Source organism: Heterocephalus glaber, unplaced genomic scaffold, assembly GCF_053883595.1.
Source record: "Heterocephalus glaber isolate CG9 unplaced genomic scaffold, H.glaber_assembly_v1.0 deba00000943, whole genome shotgun sequence".
Lineage (NCBI taxonomy): Eukaryota > Metazoa > Chordata > Mammalia > Rodentia > Bathyergidae > Heterocephalus > Heterocephalus glaber.
This window is the reverse complement of record NW_028258175.1, coordinates 14,516,552-14,539,140: the sequence shown is the minus strand read 5'-3', so window position 1 is coordinate 14,539,140 and position 22,589 is coordinate 14,516,552. Positions and strand designations below refer to the sequence as shown.

General features: G+C 53.8%; 2 protein-coding genes and 1 long non-coding RNA gene across 9 annotated transcripts in view; 2 read left to right on the top strand and 1 right to left on the bottom strand.

Annotated features, from left to right (window-relative positions):
• Nde1 (nudE neurodevelopment protein 1) overlaps window positions 1–8,924 on the top strand; it is a 47,424-nt gene extending 38,500 nt beyond the window's left edge. Inside the window, exon 8 of the mRNA XM_021237212.2 lies at window positions 8,728–8,924. Coding sequence (XP_021092871.1) covers window positions 8,728–8,746 — 19 coding nt within the window. The 3' untranslated portion in view covers window positions 8,747–8,924. The remainder of the gene's footprint in view (window positions 1–8,727) is intronic.
• The window catches only part of Myh11 (myosin heavy chain 11), a 104,315-nt gene that overhangs the window by 5,090 nt on the left and 76,636 nt on the right, over window positions 1–22,589 (bottom strand). For 5 of the 6 annotated variants that reach the window (XM_087209191.1, XM_087209195.1, XM_087209190.1 and 2 more), the window contains 21 exons: window positions 22,249–22,357; window positions 20,111–20,242; window positions 19,804–20,010; window positions 18,776–18,913; window positions 17,978–18,101; window positions 17,544–17,715; window positions 15,641–15,853; window positions 14,187–14,331; window positions 10,958–11,164; window positions 9,611–9,715; window positions 9,375–9,527; window positions 8,921–9,169; window positions 7,242–7,454; window positions 6,812–7,024; window positions 6,473–6,634; window positions 5,937–6,065; window positions 5,577–5,665; window positions 5,019–5,142; window positions 3,886–4,094; window positions 2,728–2,836; window positions 2,472–2,644 (listed from right to left, as the gene is read on the bottom strand). In XM_087209191.1, the coding sequence (XP_087065317.1) occupies window positions 2,472–2,644; window positions 2,728–2,836; window positions 3,886–4,094; window positions 5,019–5,142; window positions 5,577–5,665; window positions 5,937–6,065; window positions 6,473–6,634; window positions 6,812–7,024; window positions 7,242–7,454; window positions 8,921–9,169; window positions 9,375–9,527; window positions 9,611–9,715; window positions 10,958–11,164; window positions 14,187–14,331; window positions 15,641–15,853; window positions 17,544–17,715; window positions 17,978–18,101; window positions 18,776–18,913; window positions 19,804–20,010; window positions 20,111–20,242; window positions 22,249–22,357 (3,375 nt within the window). Of the gene's footprint in view, window positions 1–1,394; window positions 1,645–2,471; window positions 2,645–2,727; window positions 2,837–3,885; window positions 4,095–5,018; window positions 5,143–5,576; window positions 5,666–5,936; window positions 6,066–6,472; window positions 6,635–6,811; window positions 7,025–7,241; window positions 7,455–8,920; window positions 9,170–9,374; window positions 9,528–9,610; window positions 9,716–10,957; window positions 11,165–14,186; window positions 14,332–15,640; window positions 15,854–17,543; window positions 17,716–17,977; window positions 18,102–18,775; window positions 18,914–19,803; window positions 20,011–20,110; window positions 20,243–22,248; window positions 22,358–22,589 lie in introns of those variants that run through there. The other variant, XM_087209192.1, reaches the window with a different exon arrangement.
• LOC110344174 (uncharacterized) lies at window positions 10,532–14,281 on the top strand. Of its 2 annotated transcripts, XR_002386526.2 has the most exons (4): window positions 10,532–10,679; window positions 12,820–12,918; window positions 13,404–13,465; window positions 14,096–14,281. It is a non-coding gene; the product is annotated as an uncharacterized LOC110344174 (long non-coding RNA). The 2 variants fall into 2 exon arrangements; XR_015450503.1 differs by lacking the exon at window positions 10,532–10,679 and having other exon boundaries at window positions 12,835–13,021.

Genomic DNA, 22,589 nt, shown 5'->3' with positions numbered 1-22,589 from the left:
CCTCGAACTTGTGGTGATCCTCCTGCCTCAGCCTCCCAAGTGCTGGGACTGCAGGTGTGTGCCACCACACCTGACTCAGTATTGCTTTAATGCCACTGTAGTATTTAACTGCATTGTGACCTGTTAATACAAGTGGAGCTGGCTTAAAAATAATAGGAGTGGTAAGTTTTACTTGTAAGTGAATGGCAGACAGTAAGGGGTCAAGGCAAATGACAAAAGTGGTGAGAGAATGAGTGAAGCCACTGTGCTCAGTGACTGAAGGTTTCCTGTGTGTCCAGCGCTGTCCTAGACAGCAGGGACGAACACACAAACCCCTCTGTTCTCATGGGAGACAGAGAAAATAATCAGCCAGTGACGTGGCGAATGCAGTGAGGGAGAGTGGGAGTCAGGGAATGAGCTTGGACATTTCAGACCGGGTGACTTTTTGAGTAAGGACTGAAAGGGAAAGAGGGAGCCCTCTCTGCAGAGAGCTGGGGGCAGGGTGAAGGCAGTGATCGGAAATAAAACATAAAGACGAGGCTTTGGCTGTGAGCGAAGTGTTAGACAAGATCCCTCTCGGGGCTGTGTTGGCAGCAGATCGTAAGAGGCAGCATGGAAGCCAGAGGCCCCTGAAGAGGCTGTGAAGGTGATCAGGATGAGGGGGATGGTGGCTCGGACCAAGGTGGCAAGAAATTGGGTTCTCGAAGTGCACTATTTTTAAGGGGTAGGGCCAGGGATTTAGCTCAGTGGTTCTGGCTCCTGCCTTGATAGCGCAACGTCCCGAGTTTGATTCCCTGATATCTGCCCCCCCCCAAAAAAAAAAAACACAACAATTTTTAAGGGGTAGTTGAGCGGTTTTCTAACAGATTAGATGTGGGGTGCAAGGGAAGGAGAAAAACAGGATAAGCCCAGGTTTGCAGTCTGAGGTGGAGGAGGAGGGGTGAAGCACTGCGACTGACTGGGCTCTGGGGCGTGTGAGGCCTGAGCTGCCTCTGGATAGCCAGGTGGGAAGGCCAGGTGGGGCTGGGGTCCTGGGACGGTGTCGGCTGGGAGAGAAAATTACTCCCTGAAGATGGAATTCTAAAGCCACCAGACTGGCTGAGGTCACTGGGGTTGAGGAGAGCGATGGGCAGAAGCAGGAGGACCAGATGGTCCAGTGGTCGGAGGGTTTTGAGATGGAGAGACAGCCAGCAAGTGGGGAGGGAAGGGGAGGGGCTGGGAAGCCCGGGGAAGAAGGTGGACGGGAGTGATGGGCCGCGCCTGTGAGGAGTGGATGCAGCCAGGGCCCGGGCCTTAGGTGGTGAGTGCGGCCCCCAGCACTCTCCTCCTGGAGTCGGTGGGAAGGGTGGGTGCCAGGGAGGGGCGGTGAGAGGTGTTTCCAGCTGATAGAGTAACTCAGCCAGAGGGAAATGTGGCAGAGGGGGACTCCGAGCAGCCGCCTGAGCAGATAAGGTGGGGGGAGCTGGCATAGGTGCTAGCAAGGAGGGGAAATGAGCACGGATGTCAGGACAGGGGTCTCTGGGGAAGTGGGAACAATTTCACCATCAGTTCTGGTTTTCAGTTAAACAGGAAGTGAGGTCATCAGCCGAGAGGGGTGGGGTGAGGCCTGGCAGGCATTGGAGTGGGTGTGGTGCCAGTGGTCTGCTTTGCTTGTGCCCCTTTGTGCTGTGGAGCAGATGAAGGTTGGATTTAGCTTGGCCTGTGTTCCCACCAAATGAGTCCAATGAAGCATGCGGGGGACCTGGGTGCTGGGGGGGTGTGAAAGGGGTGATTGTATCGGTGACAGTGGGCCTGAAGCTGAGTCGGGGATGTGACAGGAAGAGGTCAGCAGTAGGGTAAAGGCCCGAGGAAGACACACCCAGAGAAGGTGGCTGCAGATGGCCAAATCATGAGGGCTTAGAGGTCCCTTGTCACGCCTGACGGAGTGGCCAGATCATGCAGGGAACCAGAGGCTGAAGGCCACTGGGATGACAAAAGCAGAAGAACCTGCGGCCTGGGAGAGATGGAAGCCCAGAGCCAAACCTTCAGGGAGCCAAGCAGGGCAGACAGGCTGAGGAGGAAGCAGCCTGAGCAGCAGGAGCGGGGCTGCTGTCCTCAGGGGTGGGGCGGGCGACAGCTCACGCAGTGAGGGCACTGGGACCCCAGGGCGCACCTGCATCCTCAGGAGATGCTTTATTGTCCCATTCCCTGCCGGGGGATGCTAAAGACCCTGCCATGCACAAGCTGGCCCCTCCACAAGGGAGCATCCGGCCCCAATGTCAGTGATGCTGAGGTCCAGAAAGAAGGTACAGAGAATGTTCGGGATAGGGGGCTGGTAGTTGTGGAGGATGCGATGCAGTTTTCAGGAGATGGCAGGTGAGCCCAGAGGCTGCAGCCAGGCCCAATCTTGGCTCGCCTCAGTGCACCACCCTAGTGCCAGAACAGGAAGAAGCCCGGGAAGGAAGCCAGGGCTCTGGGGGCCGGCTTGTTGGTGCGCTCCAGCCGGCCCTCACCTGAGCTTGCTCTTGAGCGCAGTCACCTCTCGGCCCATGGCCTCATTGCTCTCAGTGGCCTCGTCCAGCTCCCGCTGCAGCTTCCTGCGGTTGGCGTTGATGCGCTGGGACTCCTCTTCGGCCTCCTCCAGCTGCCTCTTGAGCTGCTTGACTCTGTTGTTTCCTTTCTCCGCCTGGCAAGAGAGGGAGAGGGTCCGGAGAGGGCAGAGGGTGGGAGGCCTCGGGGCGCAGGGCGGGGAGGCAGCCAGCAGCCCACCTGCTCCTTGTACTGCTCAGCCATCTTGCGCTCGTCCTCCACCTGCAGCAAGGCTTCTCTCAGCTTTTTGTCCTTCTGCTTCAGGGACTTGGCAGCCGCCTGCTTCTCTCTGCAGGGTGGGGAAAGGGAGGCAGGTTCCGCGGGAGATGGCTCCCCTTGCAGTGTGGCTGCCAGGCACGGCGTCTCACCCTTTGTGAGCGCTTTTTCTTGCGCCTCAAAGCAGGACGTATGCCAAGGGTTAGCCAGAGGGAAGGAGACTATTTGGCCATGAAAGGCAATGAGGTGCCAGGGGAGGTTACATCCTGGATGAGCCCGGGAAACACCTTGCTAAGAGGAAGAAGCCACATATCCCAAAAGGCCATGTGGCGTACGATTCCCTGTATACAAAACATCCAGAGTAGGGTAATGCAGAGAGAGAGAAAGTAGATTCTTGGTTACTGGGGGCGATGGGAAAACCAGGAGGGGGTCATGGCTAAAGGGCATGAAGTTTCTTATTTATTCATTTATTTATGAGACAAGGTCTCACTATGTAGTTCGGGCTGGCCTTGAACTTGCAGCAATCCTGCCTCAGCCTCCCAAGTGCTGGGATCATAGGTGTGCACCACCATGCCCAGCTGAAGTTTCTTTTTGAGGTGACAGAAACGTCCTAAAATTAACTGTGGTGATCACTTCACATGTCTGTAAATATACTAGAAGCTGTTGAATTGTGCACTTAATATTGGTAAATTGCAAAATGTGTGAATTATCAATAAAGCTGCTACTAAAAAGGTCAGAATACTTAGTCATAAACGTGACCTTGTGCCTGAGTTGACCTGAAATTAAGATGCCTCGATGTGTTTGTAGGGTGCAAGGTTTGGTGTTTGGAATCCTGTAGACCTGTCAGCAGGAATTCCCGGTAGACAGAGGTTAGTAACAGCCATGTGTGCTCCTGGGCTAAAGTCACGAGGCCCACTGCAATGCTAAGGGCAGCTGCATGTTAAGTGCCGCCTCTGGGCCAGGCACACAGCCCTTTCTGTGTCTCCATCCTTCCCCCACCACAAACCCGCAGTGTGGGCACCTCTAAGCTTCTTTTTCACAAGCCAGAACTGAGGCTCTCGTTACCCAACTTCCTCAGGGTCCCCCGAGTAAGCTGGGGTAGGAACTCTGGTCCTCCCATACCTGGCCTCCTGCTCGACCTGCTCCTCCAGCTGCGCAATCTTGGCCTCCAGCGCTGCGATGGTGGACTTGAACTTGGACTTCACCACCCCCTCCATCTCCTGCAGCTTGCTACGGAGCTCCTTGTTCTGCCTCTCCAGCTGCTGCCGTGCACTCTCGTTTTTCTGGGCCGTGCTTCGCTCCGTCGCCAGCTCATTGTTGAGCTGTTCAGCCTGTGAGGTCGAGGTGCAGGCCATGAGGTGGAAAGCACAGGAGCCAGGGCAGTGCCTGGAGGCCATGAACCTTCGCCTGCATCTCCAGCCTCGGTTGGCCCTAGAGGAGTCCTTGGGCCAAGGTGCCACCCTCCTCTCTCTATGTTACCCAGCCAACTCCCAGGAAGCCTAAGACTCAGCTTGTGAGCCAGCTCTTCCAGAAGCGTCCCCTGCCACTGAGGCTGTGTGAGGGTCTGTCCTGTGTCCACCATCACCTCGCACGGTGGTCCCAGTGTGCACTGCGGCAGAGGCTCTGTCATCTTCACGTGGCAGTGTCACTGAGGGCTTAGTGCCAAGGCCAGCACCTGGGCCCAGGGAAGGAGCAGTGAAGGGGACACCAGGGCACGTCGTCTCGTGGAAAGAGCCAGACAAGTCCTGGCTAACAAAGATGACCGTGCGGCTGGTGCGAGGTGTCCCGAGGGTGCAGGTGGGACGCTGACTGGAGGAGGGAGGAAGGGCCCTAAGTCCCTATGTCCGGTCTCAGCCTCTGCACCCCTGTGCCGGGCCAGCACGCAGCAGGCCTAAGGTGTGTGTCCCTAACCAGTGCAGGACTTGGACCTAGGCCCTGTTCCAGGACAGATGCAAGGCACCGTGCTCATCTGGTGCGGGGACCGTGGCCCTGGTGGTCTTGCCCTGCTGCAGCCTCCTGTCTGCTCCTGAGACCTGAGTGCAGGGGCCACATGCCTGACAATGGTGCCCCATGTAAGAGCAGGAAACAGCCACCTGCAGCTAGGCAGGGGTGTAAAAATGCCCGCTGGCCGTTCACTCCCAGCCCCTGGTGGCAGAGGTAGCCGGCTTCCTGGAGCCTTCTGTGCGGACTTACCTAGCCCGGGGAGCTGTCCCCCCATCTGCCCTCGCCTTGAGGTCAGGGTGTCTGTCACACACCTGCTGCGTGGCCTTGCGGACCCGGTCGCTCATGGCCTCCATGTTGCCCTGTTCTTCCTCCAGCTCCTCCTCCAGCTGGGCGATCCGGGCCTCCAGGCGGCGCTTCTCATCTTGCAGTGTGTTCCTGAAGAGACACAGCTGCCTTGGGGGCCTGAAGCCTCACCCTGGCCTACAGGTGCCTCTTCCTGGAGGAGTTAGGCCTCAGGTTGCCCTCGTTCTCTAACTGGGGAAACTGAGACTCAGAAGATTAGGACGCTCATCCAAGATTGCTGGTTAGGAGGCGGGGAGCCAGGACTTGTACCTGGGCCTGTGTCCGCAAAGCCAGGACTGAGGCGGGAACACCACTAGCTCTTCTTTCCTGGGCCCGCCACACTACTCATTCAAAATGAGCAAAACTGGCCATACTCCAAATAGGGTCATGGAAAACCCAGGGGAAAACCCCTCCACCACCATGGATCTGTCTGCTGTCGGAGCTCAGGAGTACTCCTTGATCCTCAGCATCAGAAGGGGTCCAGGGTACTCCTATGAGCTGTCTTCCCCGTGCTCGGCTCCCTATACCTTCCCGACAAGCTGCTGGCCAGCTCCTCAGCCAGCTCCTCCTTCTCCAGGTCGGCCTGCTTGCGTGCCCTCTCAGCTGCTGCAAGATCCTGCAGGAGCAGCAGGGAGGAGAGCTGTCATCTTCTGGGGATGGATCCAGCCCCACCCAAGAGGCCACCTGCTCCTGTCACTTAGCCCTCCACGGTCTCTGAAGCACCTTGAAATGCAAGTTCTGCCTGAGCTCAGGGAGCCCCCGAAACAACATCATCTGTCTTTGCTCTTACAGCGTGGGTCTGCCCATTTAGGACATTGGCTGAGGGAGGAGATCGGTGGATGCCCAGGCCCGTGCCCCGCAGGGTCCTGTCAGGAGGAAGCCTGTACCTCCTGGAGCTGCATGAGGTCGGCCTCCAGGCTCTTGGCTTTCTTCTCATTCTCCTTGGCAGTGGCAAAGATCTCGTCTCTGGAGGTGCGGGCATCTTCCAGCTCTCTCTGGAAGTCCTTCATCTGAGCCTGAGAGTCAATGGAAGGACAAGCCAGACGTCGTCATTCCACCTGGTTCCACGGGCAGACTTACCTCTGCGTGCCAGACCCTCGGGTCTTCTGCTAACCACAGAGAAGTCCCTGGGGCATGGCTCTGCCCTGTCTCGTGTGGTTGGGGGCACCACGCTGCCTGGGCTCAGCAGACCTAAGAAGCTGAGCCTCTAGTGTGATCTGAGGGCAGTGGCCATGTGCCTGATTGCCGTGTCCCACTCAGGAAACAGTCAGCCAAAGCCATGTAGGAGTGGAAGTCACCCGCCAAGCTGGCACCCACAACACAGGCAGGCCTGCTTCCTGGAGCCTTCTGCACTGACTTACCTGACCTGGGGATTGCCCCCCCCTCCCCCGGCACAGGCCTGAACTCGGAGAGAGTCACCCACCTGCAGTTTTCGGAGCTGCTTGATGGCTTCCTCCCTCCCCTTGATGGCGGAGTCAGCCTGAAGCTCCAGGTCTTTCAGGTCTCCCTCCAGCTTCTTCCTGGCTGCTGCCGCCAGGGCACGCTGCTTCCGCTCGTCCTCCAGTTCCGTCTCGTACTCGTGAAGCTGAGTGAGGAAGAGATGTGTGCGGCCCAGGACCCCTCGGAGGCTGTGACCCCGCTCCGGGACGTTCGCAGGCCTGGCCAGCACAACTGCCCGCTGTCCTCCATGCAGCCCACAGCCAGGGGTGGAGAAGGGGAAGGGGCTGCCCGCCTCCCTCTCCTGCCTGCCCCTAGGGCTCACCTGCCGCTGCAGCTGCCGCCTCTTCTCCTCGTTCTGCTCATCCCGGGCTTGGAGATCCCTCTCCAACTGGCCCTTGAGCGCCTGCATGTTGACCTCTAGTCGCAGCTTGGCATCTTCGGTGGCCTGCAGCTCATCCTCCAGCTCTTCCAGCTGCGTCTTCATCTCCTCCATCTGGGTCTCCAGGGCCCGCTTGGACTTCTCCAGCTCGTGCACCTGGCAGGCAGAGCAGCAGCACCTTTACTAAAGTGAGGCTGGACCCCAGAAGAGCAGCAGCTCATCAGGACAGAGAAGTGGCCTTGGGCCTCCAGCAGGATGAACAACCAGGGACTGAGATGGCCCCTGGGAACTCAGTCCAGCCCCTCCCATGCCCACCCAGCCTTCCTGTCCTGAGGATTGCTCAGTAGGAATGAGGCTGTGGCAAGGCACTTACGTTCTTGCCCACATCATCCTTAGAGCTGACCAGATCTTCCATCTCGGCCTTGAGCATTTTGTTGGTCCTCTCGAGCTCCTCCTTGGCTTCCAGGGCCTCCTCAAGAGCCCTGGCCAGGGACAAGGCCTTGGTTTCCTTCTCCCTGGCTTCTGCTTCAGCTCGGTCCCTCTCATCTGCGTATTTGGAAGAGATGTTCTTCTCCTCGGCTAACAACTGCAACATAACAGAAGGCTCAGTGGTGCCCCAGCATAGCTGAGGCTCGGGCTCACTGAACCGCAGATGTGAGGAAGAAGCCATGTGTGCTACTGCAGGTACCCTGGTGCAGTGGGAAGCATTTTAGATGCTTTCAGAAGTTGTTTGTGGTCATCTTGCTTTCTCACTTCTGGATCATGCTGCTGATGTCAGTTAGGACACAGAACATCCATCCTGCCACTAAGGTCAAAGTGACCTTGAATCCTACTCAGGGCCAGCAGTTCTTTGGTTGTCTTGTGGGCACAAGTAGCTATCTCCTAAAATACCCACGTGCCACACACAGCGGGGCAATGGGAAATATGCACAGACGTGCACACACGTCTCCCTCTGCTTGAGAAGCAACTCAGAGAACATTCCATCCTGAAGCTCATCCTGTCTTTAGGGTGCGTTCTAGATTACAGTACCCAAAACCAGACTTCCAGAATTTAGCAAGGACTGGTCAGTAACAGGAACCTCCAAACTGCACAGTCAACACAAAAACTCCATGCTATGTGTGTGCTGGAAGGAACAGAATCAACCTCAGGCCTCCATGGATAACGAAGCAATGAGGGGAAGCTGGCAGCCCAGGGAGGGAGACTGTTGGGAGAGGGAAGGATTGGGATGTCCGGAGCTGAGACCAGCAGGAGCCCTAAGCTCCCCCGTGCCTCTGCCTTTGACCTCCATACAATCTAAACTTGAGTTGTAGAATAACCCTGAGTCACATGAAATAAATGGGTAATGTCTATTAAAATTTAGTTTTTAGGGTTTGAGCTATACAGTTGTGTGCATTTATCAGAACTCAGCATACACTTAAGATTTGTGCATTTTATCATGTATAAATTTTACCTCAAAAGAAGCAGAGTTATTTTTTAAAATGAACTCAAGTTAACAAGCAATGCTGAGGTGTTAAGGGAGAAATACCCAAATGCCTGTAATTTGCTTTAAAATGCACCCAGAAGAGAAAACGTGATTGGCAGATAGAATTTGTCTTTATAAATAAGTACATGACAAAGTACACATAAGAAAATGTTAGTGGTCGAATCCATGTGGTGGCTATACAGGTGTCCACTGTAATCTTTTCATGTTGTATGCTTGAAATTTTACATGATGAAATGTTAGGGAAAAGTGATAGTAAAGAGTATAAACTTCGAATTACTTGGAAAACTCAATAGGTGCTCCATGAATACTCACTGGGTGAATAAATGAACCTCGCTCCTTATCAGGGCTGGAAACTAAAACCTTGCTGTGTTTGCAGATGGCCCTTGTGGTGCTAGTAACTGGAAGAGTCACTGTCATCGAGGCTTCTACTGGTGTCCATGCCCTCGTGTGATCTGATCTAGACAGCCTTCCATCGCTTCCAGCAAAGTGGACATGGGATGCAGACACCCACCTGCCACCCCGGGGGCCATGCTGTCCTGAGGACAAAGTGGAGGACCCTCTACCCCTACCTGATCAAACTTCTTCTGCTTCTTCTCCAGGTTGGACACCAGTTGCCGCTGGTTGTCCAAATCAACAACCAGGTCATCCAGCTCCTGCTGAAGCCTGTTCTTGGTCTTTTCCAGTTTGTCATAAGCAGCTGCCTTCTCTTCATACTGCTGGGTAAGGCCCTCGATTTCCTTCTGGAACCTCTTCTTCCCTTCCTCCATGGCTTCTATGGTGCCGGCCAAGTCCTGTAGCTTCTTCTTCGAGTCAGAGAGCTGAAAGCAGTGGCCAGGATGGGGTGAGAAGAGAGCCCTAAGCAACCCCTAAGCCTTGCCCACCAGGCCCTTCTCCTCACTGAAGACATCCAACAGCAGGGGTGCTGGTGAGCCAAGCAACCTGGCACCACTGTTCAGCCACAACCAAAATGCTAGGCCAGAAGAGGAGAGGACCATGACCTGAGCAAAGACACATGGCAGGCACCTGGATATTGAGGGAGGAGATGTGGCGCTCCAGGTTCTGCTTAGCCTCCATCTCCTCATCCAGTTGGTCCTGCAGGCTGTTCCTTTCATCCTCCAGCTGGCGCAGCTTGGTGGACACGTTTAGCTTCTGCCGGGTTTCTTCCTGAAGCAGCTCCTGTGAAGAGCAAACACAGAGGAAGGTCGCACCCAGAGGAAAATCGCACCCAGGTCCCCTGGCTGATGTGGCACCCTACCCACCTGGGTGTCCTGGAGCTGGGACCCAAGGGACGCCACATCCTTGGCCAGTTTGATGGCCTTGCCCTCCGCCTCGTTGAGCACGCCTGTGACGCTCTCCACTTCGTTCTGAGGGTGCCAACACATCGGTCAGCCACGACGTCTAGAACAGGGTCCTCGTTAGGCAAGGGGAGGCCTTTTTTACTAAAAATGCATCACGTGCCTCATGGGATAGGACCTGTGAGGTCCAGGAACTGAGAAAATGCCCCTGTGGTGTAGGGAATTCTGTGGCCCTTAGGGAAACCCATCATCTACCAGCTGGGTTTCCTGGCCCAAGAACCTGTTAAGAGCCCCAAACTATTGACTGGACCCTGATTCCACGAACTGGAGTCTGGATGCCTGCCAAGGCTAACAAAGATGAAGCAAGCCTGAAAGTCCACGTGCTGAGAGAGCCTCTGCCTTCCGCTCCCACCACTGATGTCTCCAGGCAGGCTCTCTGGAGATGTCATCCTGCTGCCCTTCTCCTCCATTTACATCGAGGATGTAAAGGACCTTGACTGCTCTTCTGGGACAGAACTTGTCACAGGGGAACAAAATCCCTACCCTCAACTGCATGCAAGGGAAAAAGTCACAGTGTTCCCCCCTGCCCCAAGCTCCAAGCTGTAAGCACATTAAATACTGATCAAACTTCTGACCATTTCCCACTAATAAAAATTAAGGCCCAATGTGTCTTTCAAGCTAAAGACCAAAGATGAACACATTATGTTGTCAGTTTAGATGGCTTCAGAGCAAAGCCAGGCAAACATCTAACGGGGCCTCAAAGGCCCTGCAGTACCTGGCCAGTCTACCTCTCCAGTCCCACTCTGTACATCTCTCAGCACCCCAGCTCTCCTGGCTTCCTTGACTCCTGATTTTCCCATTTACCACTGGGCCTTTGCACACGCTGACCCCTCTGCCTGGGCGACTCACTGTCCAATTTTAGTCCTCCCGAGGGAAGCCTTTTCTGAACCCTCTCCCGATCCGGGCCTCCTTGTTATTTACAGGTACAGCATAACCTGCCTCCCCTTGCAGTGTCATTTGATGTCCATGTGTGGTGAGTGTCTCCCCCAGCCTGCTGGGCTGGCGTCCTCCTGGGACAGTGTCTGTCTGCTTCCTTGCTGTTGCACCTCAGGATTAAGCACAGGGCCTGGCATTCAGCAGATGCTCACTAAATACTTTCAGTGGCTGATGGTTTGGAAAAGATTAAGCTGAGCAGCGGAGCGTGTACTAGAGGAAGCCTCCCTGGGTGGTGGCCCGAGAGACCTCGGTTGGTGGTGAGGGTCCTCTTCCTGCAGAGCAGGAAGTCCCGGAGGGCTCCGTGCTGCCCCTCACCTGCAGCTTGTGCACCCTGTCATTGAGCTCCGCCCGGGTCCGTTCCCCATCACTGCACTTGGACTGCAGCTCCTGCAGCTGCACCTCCAGCTTCTTCTTCTTGTGCTCCACCTCCTGCTTCGCCTGGCCCAGGACCCGCAGCTCCCCGGCCAGCTCCGCGTTCTCCTTCTCCAGCATCTGCTTGCTCTTGTCCAGGTTCGCCTTGGCCTGCCCGAGTGAGCAAGGGGAGTGGTGGCTGGTGGGAGTGTGTTTGCTGCCTGCCCGAGCACCCTCCTCCTCTGCTGCCCTCCCACGTCATTCCCGGGACAGTGCCCCTTAGCCCAGGGGAGAGAGGTGGCAATAAGACTTTTGGGATTCTGTTTCCCCAGAGCAAACTGCCGCCCCACTACCTGTGTGTGTCCCACTTCTGTCATCTCCCATTTGACCCACTCAGTACTCTTTAAAAAATTGGTTGCAGGGCCGGGGATTTAGCTCAGTGGTTCTGCTGCCTGCCGTGCAAGCGCAAGGACCTGACTTCGATCCCCGGTACCAAAATAAATAAATAAATAAAAATAAAATAAACTAAAAAATTGGTTGCCAATATCTTAGTAAATTTCACACAAAAGTCTAGACTTGGTGTCTCTTTTTAAACACCTAATGTTCTATATCATATCTAGTGGTTTCAGGTATACATGTTTGTCAGAATTCACTGAACTATATGCTTAAAATTGATGAATTTAACTGCACATAACTCAGTAATTCTGACTTTCAAAAAGCAAACTAAACATCTGGAAACAGGAGTCTTGCCCTCCTCCAAGGCAAAACTCAGCTGGATCTAAGCGTGGCTGGCCCAATAGGTGGGATGGCAGTGCTGTATCTGGCCCCAGTCCCTGGCATTCCCTATTGCCTTTCACATTTATCAGTGGATTTACAGTTTCTGTGATGCATCTAACCTGCACCTGTGGGCATCTGAGTCGCCCTAAGGAAAAAAGTGGGGTAGGGCTGGGGATTTAGTTCAGTGGCACCTCGCCTGCCTCGAAAGAGCAAGGTCCTGAGTTTGATCCACGGTACCAAAAAAAAAAAAGTGGGGCAAACACAGAAGAAGGGGGGCTTCTCATAGGGCTAGAGGAAGGAGAAAGAGCCAGGAAGAAGTGTGCGGGTCCTGCCTGGTCCTGACAGCTCGCCGTGCAGCATCCAGGCGGCCACAGGGGACACTGCAGGGCCTGGCAATGAGCAGGAGCTGCTGGGACAAGGCGCCTCCTAGGATTAATAGTACAGATTGATGGGCAAGGGCCTTGGGGACCTAGTATCCCCCCAAACCTTTGCCCAGCCTAAGACCCAGAACTGTCAAACGGCGTGTGCATAAGAGGGGCACAGGTGAGACTATTAAAAAGTTCCCCAGCCAGTTTAGGGACACAGGGTTCCCAGGCAGACCTGAGCCTGTCACAGCTCAAGTGCAGGCCTCTTTCCCTGAGCCTGTGCTGGGCAGAGGTTCTCAGCCTCTGTCTGCTCCCTGCATGTCGGGGACAGACATGGTGTCTGCGGGTGGCCTTAACAGGGGAGTTCTTCCAAAAAGCCCTGGCTCCAAATGCAGGGGTGACTTCACATTCCTGCTTATATCTAATGACATCCAGCTGGGGACCCAGTCTTCCCACAAGACAGTGAAAAGGAACAGGTCTGCTTCAATATGGCCCTGGGGGCTGTTGCAGAAGGTGGAAATATCCCAGTTGGGTTCAAATCATATAAAAGTTAAATAAACAACAGCCACAAAAACAAAAAACAAAATACAAAAAAACCCAATTGGGGACATGGAAAAAGGAAGCTATTTGAAGACAGGAATGTGTGTAATAATTCTAACAAAATTTTTTTTGTCCAAAATGTAGAGAATCAACAGAATGCTTAAGACTAGTGTTCAGAGCCCACATGACAAGTAATAAGAGGACCTGAGGACCCTGAGCAAGCGTCCATTTATTCATGTGGAGGTGAGGGTGAGCTCGGTCTTGGACAACACTTCTCCAAGGGTGGTCCGAGACCGCTTCCCATCGGGGTGGAGGCCTGGAAATTGCACTTGAACAAGGGCCACAGGTGAGAGGAAATGTGTCATTACCTGTAAAGCACTGGGGACAGTACCTGGCTCATGTTAAGCGAAACTGCACAAAGGATTGTTACTGTAATGTAAAGGTTGAGATTCCAACAGAACAGGGTGAGCCAGTACCCAGAAAGGGCAGAATGTTCATTCACCGTAACTAGTGATGGGATCCACTGCAGACTCAACTACTTTTAGGTGATTCTGCCCCTGTTTAACCCAGGTGAGCCACATCCCACAGTTTATTTTTTGAGATAGGGTCTTGCTAAGCAGCTAAATTCCCCAGGCTAGCTTGACTTTGTGATCTTCCTGCCTCAGCCTCCCAGAGGCTGGGATTACAGACAGGTACCACCACACCGGGCTTACCTTTTCTCTTTATAGGTTGATGATCTCAGTTGTGATAGTGACGGAAAGCAGACCACTGAGTGCCTGACAGAGTCTAGGTATGACAGTGTGTGGGAAGTACTTACTAACCATGAACCGCTCCACTTAACATTACAGCCTTGTACACCTTGGGATTCATCTTCGTACAGCCCCCGACGCACACAGATTGAGTATCCCTGAGTATCCCTTATCGAAAATGCTTAGGACCAGGGGAGTCTTAGATTTCATATGTTTTTTAGAATATGGAATGTTTGCATGTAGTTTATTAGGAGACAGCTTGGGACAAGGACCCCAACACAAAACTCACTTATGCTCCAGATAGCCCTCATGTACACGGACTGAAGGTGATTTTATACAGTATCTTCAGTGCACTGTGTGTGTGTGTGTGTGTGTGTGTGTGTGCCTGCGCACACATGTGTATAGGGGATTGAGCCCAGTACTATACACAGTTGCATCCTCAGCTCCACCCCCATTCTGAGATGGGGTTTCGCTAAGTTGCTAGACTGGACTTGAACTTGTGATCCTCCTGCCTCAGCCTCCCAGAGTATTGAGATTCTAGGTGTGCACCCCCACGCCTGGCTAGCACACTGGGTTTTGACTGTGATTCATGACAGGAAATGAGGTGTGTAATTTCCCACTCATAGTGTCACGTTCATACTCAAAAAGCTTTGGATTTTGGCGTATTTCAGCTTTGGGGGCCGGGAGGCTCAACCTGCCATTGTTCGAAGCCTCTGACACACTGCTCTCGCATGTGCTGTCACGACCAGCATCACAACGCACCCTCTTGAACTGCTCCAGCTGCTCCGTGAGCTCCTCCACCGCCTGCGTGTGTTTCTGCCTCATCTCCTGGACCTGGGCCTCGTGGGATCGTGTCTCCTCATCCAGCGCCTTCTTCAGCACGGTTACCTCCTGCTCCCTCTTGGCCCTTGGCAAGAAGAACAAAGTGGATGTCACTCAGCAACAGAGCTTCTCCTCTGATGTCTCCATGCAAAAGGACAAGTGCTCTCCCAGGACCCACAGGTAAAATCCTCCTCATCACTGCTTCCTTGCTGTGTGACCTAGAGTAATTCACCTAACCTCTCTGGACCTGTAATATCCAGCTGCAAAATGGGGAGCATTTTACCTGGCCAGAATCTCTCTCAAGGCTAGCAAACAAATATGCAGAATCATACTGACAATTGCAAAATGTCCCTCAAATATTAATGCTGGCTCTCCCTCTAAGTCAGGCGTGAGCTAGATTTATTATATCATCCAATCCTCAGAGAAACCCGATAGGCAGGGATATCCCTGTTCCTGCTTTACAGATGGGGACTCTAAGGCGGAGAGAGGGTAAGCAGCGAGCTCACTGTGTCATAGCCGCTGGGGGACACAGCTAGAACGTGAAGCCTATCAGACTCTGCACACAAGGCTTTAATTACCACACTGTGCTTTGCTGTATCACTGGCAAGGTGGGAAGGGAGCAGAATATCATGCTGGCCTCCAGGTGGGTGTAAGCAGTGCGGCACCAAATCCCCAGTGTGGGAAGTAACCTCAGGGTGCACAAGGCTAGCACAGACCCTGGAGCCGGATGCACTCCAAACACATTCATAAATGATCTTGTTTTCCTGGAGTTGGCATTTGTTATCTGGCAGATGGTCCATTCTTGTTTTATGCTCTTGTCTGTTTACTTGCAGTGGGTCTTAAACTGAAGACTAATTTATGAATATTATTTTTAAAGTTTGGCACAAAACTTACACCCTTGGAGATTTACACATACAAAAATATCTCAGGAAGACTACTCAGAGATGTTAACCGTGGTGGGACTAAAGGTGAATTTGTGTGTGTGCATATACATTTCTATAGTTTTTCGATTTTCTCTCATTGACTATGCACCACTATTGTGATACAAATTAAGAGTAAACATAATCATGCTTCTTTCTGTTCATTAAAACAAAATGCCACCAGGAAAGGAATGTATAGGCCAGTGATGGTGAACCTTCTAGAGACCAAGTGCCCAAACTGCAACCCCAAACCCACTTACTTATAGCTAAGTACCAACACTGCAATTAAACCTGAATACTGAGGTTTTAGTTTAGAAAAACAACTGGTACCCAGTCCGTGGCTGCTGGGGTGACTTGACGCGCATGCCTGCCACGGCACGTGTGCCGGAGGCTCACCACCCCTGGCATAGGGCCTGAGGAATCCTGGGCTTTGGGATTCGCTGTGGTGGTGGTGGCTTCTCCCCCACTCCTCACCTGAGCTCCTGCTGCGTGGCGGTGGTGTCTAGCGTGTCCTCCAGCTCTGTCTTCAGCGCCTCCAGCTCCTCCCCGAGGTCTCGCTTCTGCTTCTCGGCCTTGTTCCTCGCGGCCCGCTCAGAGTCCAGGTCCTCCTGGAGGTCTGAGATGTGGCCCTCCAGCTCCCGGATCTTCTTCAGGGCATTGTTCTTCTGGGCCATTTCATCATCCAGCCTGCAGGGAAGGCGGCACGATGAAGACCCCAGTGACCCACCCGTGATCTCACCGTGCGGCCAGAAAGTGTGGTCGGGGACCAGGCTATTGTGTTCCAAGGCTCTCAGAACATGTCCAGCCCATGTCCCCAGGACGCAGGACTCTTCCTTGCTCTGCTGGACAGCTTGGAGATCGGCTCAGGATGACAAAAATGATGTAAAATCAGGTCACAGAGTGCCTACAATCCTAGCACTCGGAGAGTCTGAGGCAGGGGGATTACAGGTTCAAGCCCAGCCTGGGTAATTTAGTGAATTAGGGAGACTCTGTCTCAAAACTTTTAAAAAGTTTTAAAAAGGTCTGGGATGTACCTCAGTGCAAAGGCCCTGGTTTAATCACCAGCACCATGAAAAAAGAAATCAGGCCACACACACACGTGCGTGTGCGCGTGTGCGTGTGCGTGTGCGTGTGTGACAGAATGCAAAGCACTGGCCCCAGACTAGCAGAGCTGCCTGGTCACAGCAGGCACTTACTGGCTGCTCTCTGAACGTCAGGCAGTTCTTTCCCCTCCCTTCCCTGGCTCACAGCGACTGAGGGCCGCTCCATGCAAAGTACTTGCCCAGGTGCTGCTTGGGGCATTAGAACCCAGCCTGGCGTAGGCAGTGATGGGGCTCGAGGTGGCGTCTGAGAAGCCCTGGGAGAGTTTCGTGGAAGCAGTGGCATGCGTGTCGGTTTTTCATAATGACAGAAAGGCATGGTATGAGGGAAGGCCCAGAGGCCAGGGCAGGGAAGAACTTTGATTTTACTGCACTTGTGGATGGGCAGCAGCAGAGAGAGAGAGCAAATGGCTGGATTAGGGTGACTCGGGTGGTAGAGAACTCTGATGGCCTGGCCCAAGGAACCTGGCCTTTTCTGAGTCAACCAGCAGTCTCAGAGCTGGTCTGAGCCCCAGAGTGAAGTTCCTCATTGATTACCCTGGCGCTGTCGTGCAGGACAGACTGGAAAAGAGAGAGCTGGGCCAGGATGCTTTGGGGCTGGAATCCCAGCTCTGCCTCTCCAGAGCAGCATGACAAGTCACCCGCTCTGTCCCTTCCTCGGCAAAATGAAGCTAACAGTGGTGCACCTTGCCCAGGGTCTGCAAAGATTGAGCAGGTGAATCGCTGTAGCTTGTTACTGACGAGATAGTCCCAGTGTGAAGCCAGCTAAGCCCGAGGAAAAGGGAGACAGAGGGAACAGGTGGGGCACCTCTCGAGGGACTGGTGATTCTGAGGCTGCTGCCTGCTGTGTGTGGGAGGAGGAGGGTGGGCGGAAGCCAGGGAGGGGACTGGTGTTCACAGAAAGAGGGACAGAGGGAGGGGGCTGGGAGAAGTGTCACCCCAGCCTTAGACACGTGGCGTTCAGGCTGCCAGCTGAAATGGATTCAGCAGGTGACTGGGCATTCGGAACCAGGGTGTAAACAAGAAAGGCCTGGTCGCCCGAGAGGCTGCATCAACACCATGGGATTGGGAATGCCAAGAAGATGCATTTGGAGGGAAGAGAAAGAAGGCAAAGGCAAGGTTTTAGGGGTAAAGGCAGGGTGGGGGAAGCTAGCTGGGGCCTGGGCTGGGAAACAGTCCACCCTGAGGGCCTGGGGCTGCCTCGAGTAAGGCAGCCACTGCGACTGATGGGGGCCTCCAGACTCAGGGGTGCACCGTGACACAGGGCTCTTTGCCACCTTGCCAGAGCCGCCTGTAGCTCCTCCTCCTTCTTGGCCAGCTGCATCTTGAGCTCTGCGATCTGCGCCTGGAGGTCAGCGATCTGTTCGTGGAAGTCACTGGCGTCGCCTTCCAGCTTCCGCTTCAGCTTCTCCAGCTCCTGCCGGCTCTTCTCCTCCTTCTTCAACCGCACTGCAACAAAGCCAGGGCCTCAGGAGGGGGCACCGCCAGGGGACACCCAGCTGGGGCATTTTGCATGGAGAAAATCGACACACGCACCTTCGCCCGGACCGGTGTCCTACAGACAAAGTCAGGCCCCACTACAAGCACCGAATCAGTGTGTGCAGATTTGGGAGCGTGGACAGAGCCCACTGCTCTGGGAATGCCTACTTCTCCAGGATTTCCTTTCTGACTTTCCTGGTTGAGAAGATACCCATTCAAAACCTCTTTTTACCTTCCAGTTCTGAAATCATGGACTCATGCTTATTTTTCAGCTTGGTCAGATTCTTGGCTTTTTCTTCCTCTTCTGCTAAATTTGTCGTCAAGTCACTAATCCTCTCTTCAAGGAGTTTTCGCTCCTTTGGGAGAAAGAGAAATAAGTATTAGCTTTTTATTTTTCTCCACGATCTATGTTTTTCTTTAAGTCGATTCTGTATAAACAGTTGAAAACCAAACCCACATTCTAACCAAATGCAGCCTAGAGTTTTAAATGGCAAAGAGAAGATCCTTAATTCCCCAAACTGGGGTCATCTCATCACAGTCTGTCGCCCACAACTGTGTTCAGGTGAAAGGACCCTCTTTCCATTCCCACCACAGGCCAGCTGGCACGCTGTACCATTCCCCTCTCTCCAACTCTTCCTACAGGTTTCCCTACAATGTCACTTCCTCCACAAAGCTTTCCTGAACACCCTGCCTCCACCAACTAGTGTTCTGCTCAATAAGAGCATGACTGCCTCCTTCGGGGCCCTCATCACAGTGGTGAGCAATGGTTTCTGCTGTCCGCTGGAGGGTAAACCCCGAGGACAAGGCCACCTGACACGGGCCTGGGTCTCAGGTGGCCCGGCTGACATCAGCTCCGAGAACTAACAGGAGCCCCCTCGGTAGGATGGTCAGTGATCACTGCAGAGGGTGACCAACTCATCCCAGTTGGCCTAGGGCTCCTCTGTCTTCGGGATTGGAGGTACCACGTCCCAGAAACCCCTCTGTCCGGGAGAGCCTGTCCTGTCTGATGCCGAATCTGCACACCACTCACTTTGGACAGTTTGTTATTCTGATCGTCCATGACCAGGATGTCATCCTCCAGTTTCTTGATCTTGGCCTCGGCTGTGACCTTCTCCAGCTGCAGCTTCTGTCTGGCAGCTTCCTCCTCCTCCAGCTGTTCCTCTAGGTCCTTGTCAGGAGGGGAAGGAATCAGAGCCTCACTTAGAACAAAGTCGCTGTCCGAGAGCTCTGGAGCTGACACGCGGAGGAAAGGCCTGCTAACACTCACTCTTCAGTCTCCTTCTAGCAGGAGGAGATAAAAGGCTTGAGCGAGCTGCTTGGCCTTGTGGAACCTCGGCCCCCTCGTCTGTGAAATGGGGACAGTGGGTGCTACAGTGGCTCTGAAGTAGGTCCACAAATACTCTGGTACTCATCCCTCCCAGAATTCCCCTCCCCTTGGCTATGGTCTGGGCTCAGTGACTTGCTTCTGGAGACAGAATCAGGAGGCAGTTACAGAGCTCCATGAAAGGCTGTGCAGCCCCCTTCATGTTGGATCACTCTGGGGCGGCCCACCACCATTTTGTGAGGACACCTGAGCAGCCCTTAGGTCGAGGACCTGAGGCCTCTCGCCGAGAACCACGTGGAGATGGATCCCCCAGCCCAGGCAAGCCTTCAAATGACTGTGACCTCGGCTCACACCTGGATTGCAGCCTCTCAGTGACTGCACCAGAGTCACTCAGTTCAGCCCCTCCCAAACCCTTAAATACGTGAGACAAATATTAATTGCAGCTGCTGAGTTCGGACTCTTTTGTTAGGCAGCAGTAACTGACTCTTACAACTGCCCTTCACAGAAGGTTGCCATCAGGAGATAGGGTGTCAGCACACAGAAGGCAGGATAGCAGGACAGCGGGGGCGCCTGAGACCTGTATCCGAATCCTCCAGCTCTGTGGCCTGGGGCAGAAGCACATCCCCTCTGAGCCCTGGCCTCTTCACCCGTCCAGTGGGGCCGTCTCATCCAGTGCATGCAGCGAAGGCTCCAGCAGCTTGCCACCCTCCACAGGCAGCCCAGCCATGCCTTACCAGCATCTGTTGGGCCATCTTCTTCCGCTCGGCCTGTAGCTGCTGGCCCCGGTCCTCCTCCTCCTCCAGGCGTGCCTCCATCTCGTGCAGGATCTCTTCCAGTTCCTGCTTCTTGGCTGCCAGCCGGACCCTCATCTCTTCAGCCTCTGCATACAGCTCAGTCTCTGCCTGCAGCTGCTCTTGCAGCAGGTTCTTCTCCTCGGCCAGCTGCTCAAGGTGGGGGTGGCGGGTGAGAGGGGCCCACATCCCAGCCTCGGTGGAGCACGCAGCCCTCCCCACAGCCCAGCCGCCGCCCGCCTGAGCGCACCTGCGTGTGCTTCTGCTCCAGCTCCTTGAGCTCACTCTCCGCCTTCATCTGCCGCTCCTTGGTCTTCTGCAGCTCATCCTCCTTGGCCTGCATCTCCTCCTCCTGCCGGGTCACCTGCAGCAGCGGCTTCACCTGTACACATAGACAGTGGATTTTTCTTTGTGGCCAGAGGGATATGTTCTATCATAGATCAAATCAGCAGTGCTAAGCTAGGGACACTTTCGCCCCCAACAGCCACCCAGGGCATTCTGGGCAACGTCCAGAGACACCGCTAGTTGTGACATGAGGGTGGATGATGCTATTGGCATCATTGGCAAATGTCCCAGCATGCATGAACAGGCGCCCACAACAGGATTATTGAGCCCACAATATTAACAGTGGCAAGGTTGAGGAACTGTTTCATCACTGTTTTTGCAGTGCTGGGGATGAAACGCTGGGCCTGAAGCATGCTGGGAAGATGCTGTAGCACTGAGCCACATCCCCAGCCTGAGGCATTCTTAATAGAGCAATAGAAAAAGTACAGAAAGGAAGGAGAAGGTCTCCTTTCCCCACCCTAGAACCATCCCGAGAGAGGACTACTGCTAGGAATGGTTATGAGTCCCTCCAAGGGGAAAGGTGGAAGAGCCCTTTTTCTGTCTCCTTGTCATTTGAAATCCCTTATAAGCTTTCTTCAAAAACAGACTTGAAGCCAGGCCTGGGGTCACACACCTGTAATCTCAGCCCTTTGAGAGGCCGAGGCGGGAGGATCACAAGTTTGAGTCCAGCCTGTTCAACTTAGCAACTAAGAATGGCCTGGGGATGTAGTTCAGTGTAAAAACCCTGCGTTTAATTCCAAGTACCAAAAAAAAAAAAAGACTTGAGATTATACTGCCTACTTTTATGTTCTTTTATTATTTAAAATCACAAGATAGTTTTTACCCCAGGCTGTTCATTCCTTCTACAATTTTTTGCTAGTCATCTTTTTTTTTTTTTTTTTTTTTGGTACTGGGGATCGAACTCGGAACCTTGCGCTTTTGAGGCAGGCACAGGACCCACTGAGCTAAATCCCCGGCCCGTAGTCATCACTTTTTAATAGTTGAAAAATTTTTCATTGAGGAGTGAACTAATCTGCCAAGGATTGGGCATTGAAATGGTGCCACTGCCAATGAAGTCACAAGGAGCTCCTTTAATCCCTGATTTTCCTTATTTAAGATGATTTTCAGATGTTGCACCAACAGGAAGGAACATTTCCCAACAGCAATTCCTACTGTGGTTCTTCACCAGCTTGTCTTGGTCTTGTTTCTCTACCCCTGCCTGGCACAAGAGCCACTGCTGACATACACGGTGCCTTTCTTCATGTGCTTAGTATAGTCTGCCTTTTATTGTCTTGTCCCCCGGTTGGCTGGAATATTCATGAGGCCAGGGACCATGATGTCTGTTCATAGCTGTAGTCTCCAGCACCTGGCGTGTGCCTGGCACACAGTAGGCACTCAAATACCACGCACTCCATGAAAAAGGTTTGTGCCAATTTATATGCTCAAGGGCACACCAGGGGAAGTCCTGTCGCTGCAACTGAGCAAGTCATAAGGCCACCAGGAGGCTTCAGGATGCAGTCATGCCAAGGGCCCCTGACCCTCCCACAGTGAGAAAAGAACAAAGTATGGGTGATGCGGCATCCGAGGGCCCTGTGGGACGCACTGAGTGAAATGCTGTGGGACTCCATTATGTATTATTATTGTTGTTGTTGTCATTATTTTGGTGCTGGGGATCGAGCCCAGGGCCTCATGCATGCTAGCAAGCACTCTACCACTGAGCTACAAGCTTAGCCCCCAAAGGAACATGCTTAGAGTAATGAAATTACAGACATGAGATCAGGATAGTGGTTTCCAGGGGCTACAGAGGGAAGAGGGTATTGCTGCAGAAGGGCAACATGAACGATGCTTCCGGGGACGGAAGTGCCCTGGATCTGCATGAAGGTCAAGGCTAAAACCCACATGCCAAGGTGAGAGGGCCCACGCAGGCCAGGGAAGGTTTAGGTTCAAGCCCTCAGCTCCAGACCCACTTTGCACCACCCCTTGGCTCCCTTCTGGGGGTTCAAGTGGAGGCCAGGGATGGGAGGAGGGCTCCTGGCTTCTGGGGGGAACGGGCCAGGCACTCACCTTGGTGAAGAGCCGCCACCACTGCCAGTTGCGCAGCTTGAGGTAGGCGGCACAGTTCCTCTGAATCACCTTCATGGCCGTCAGCTGCTGCTGCCTCTTGGTGAAGGCCCTGGGGGGAGAGAGGATGGGAAGCCATGTACCTCCCCTTGTCCACAGCATCCTTCCCTGCAGTACCCCAGACTGCCCAAGGGTACCCCCTTCTCTCCAGCTCAGGTCCTTCTGAGCATCAGTGCATGCATATTGTCTGGGCATAGACCTGTTAAATAATCTGAGACCAAGAGCCTTTCTCAGTGGGCAAGGAGACCCCAGCATGCCTTGGACTTGGCCAGCACCCCAACCAA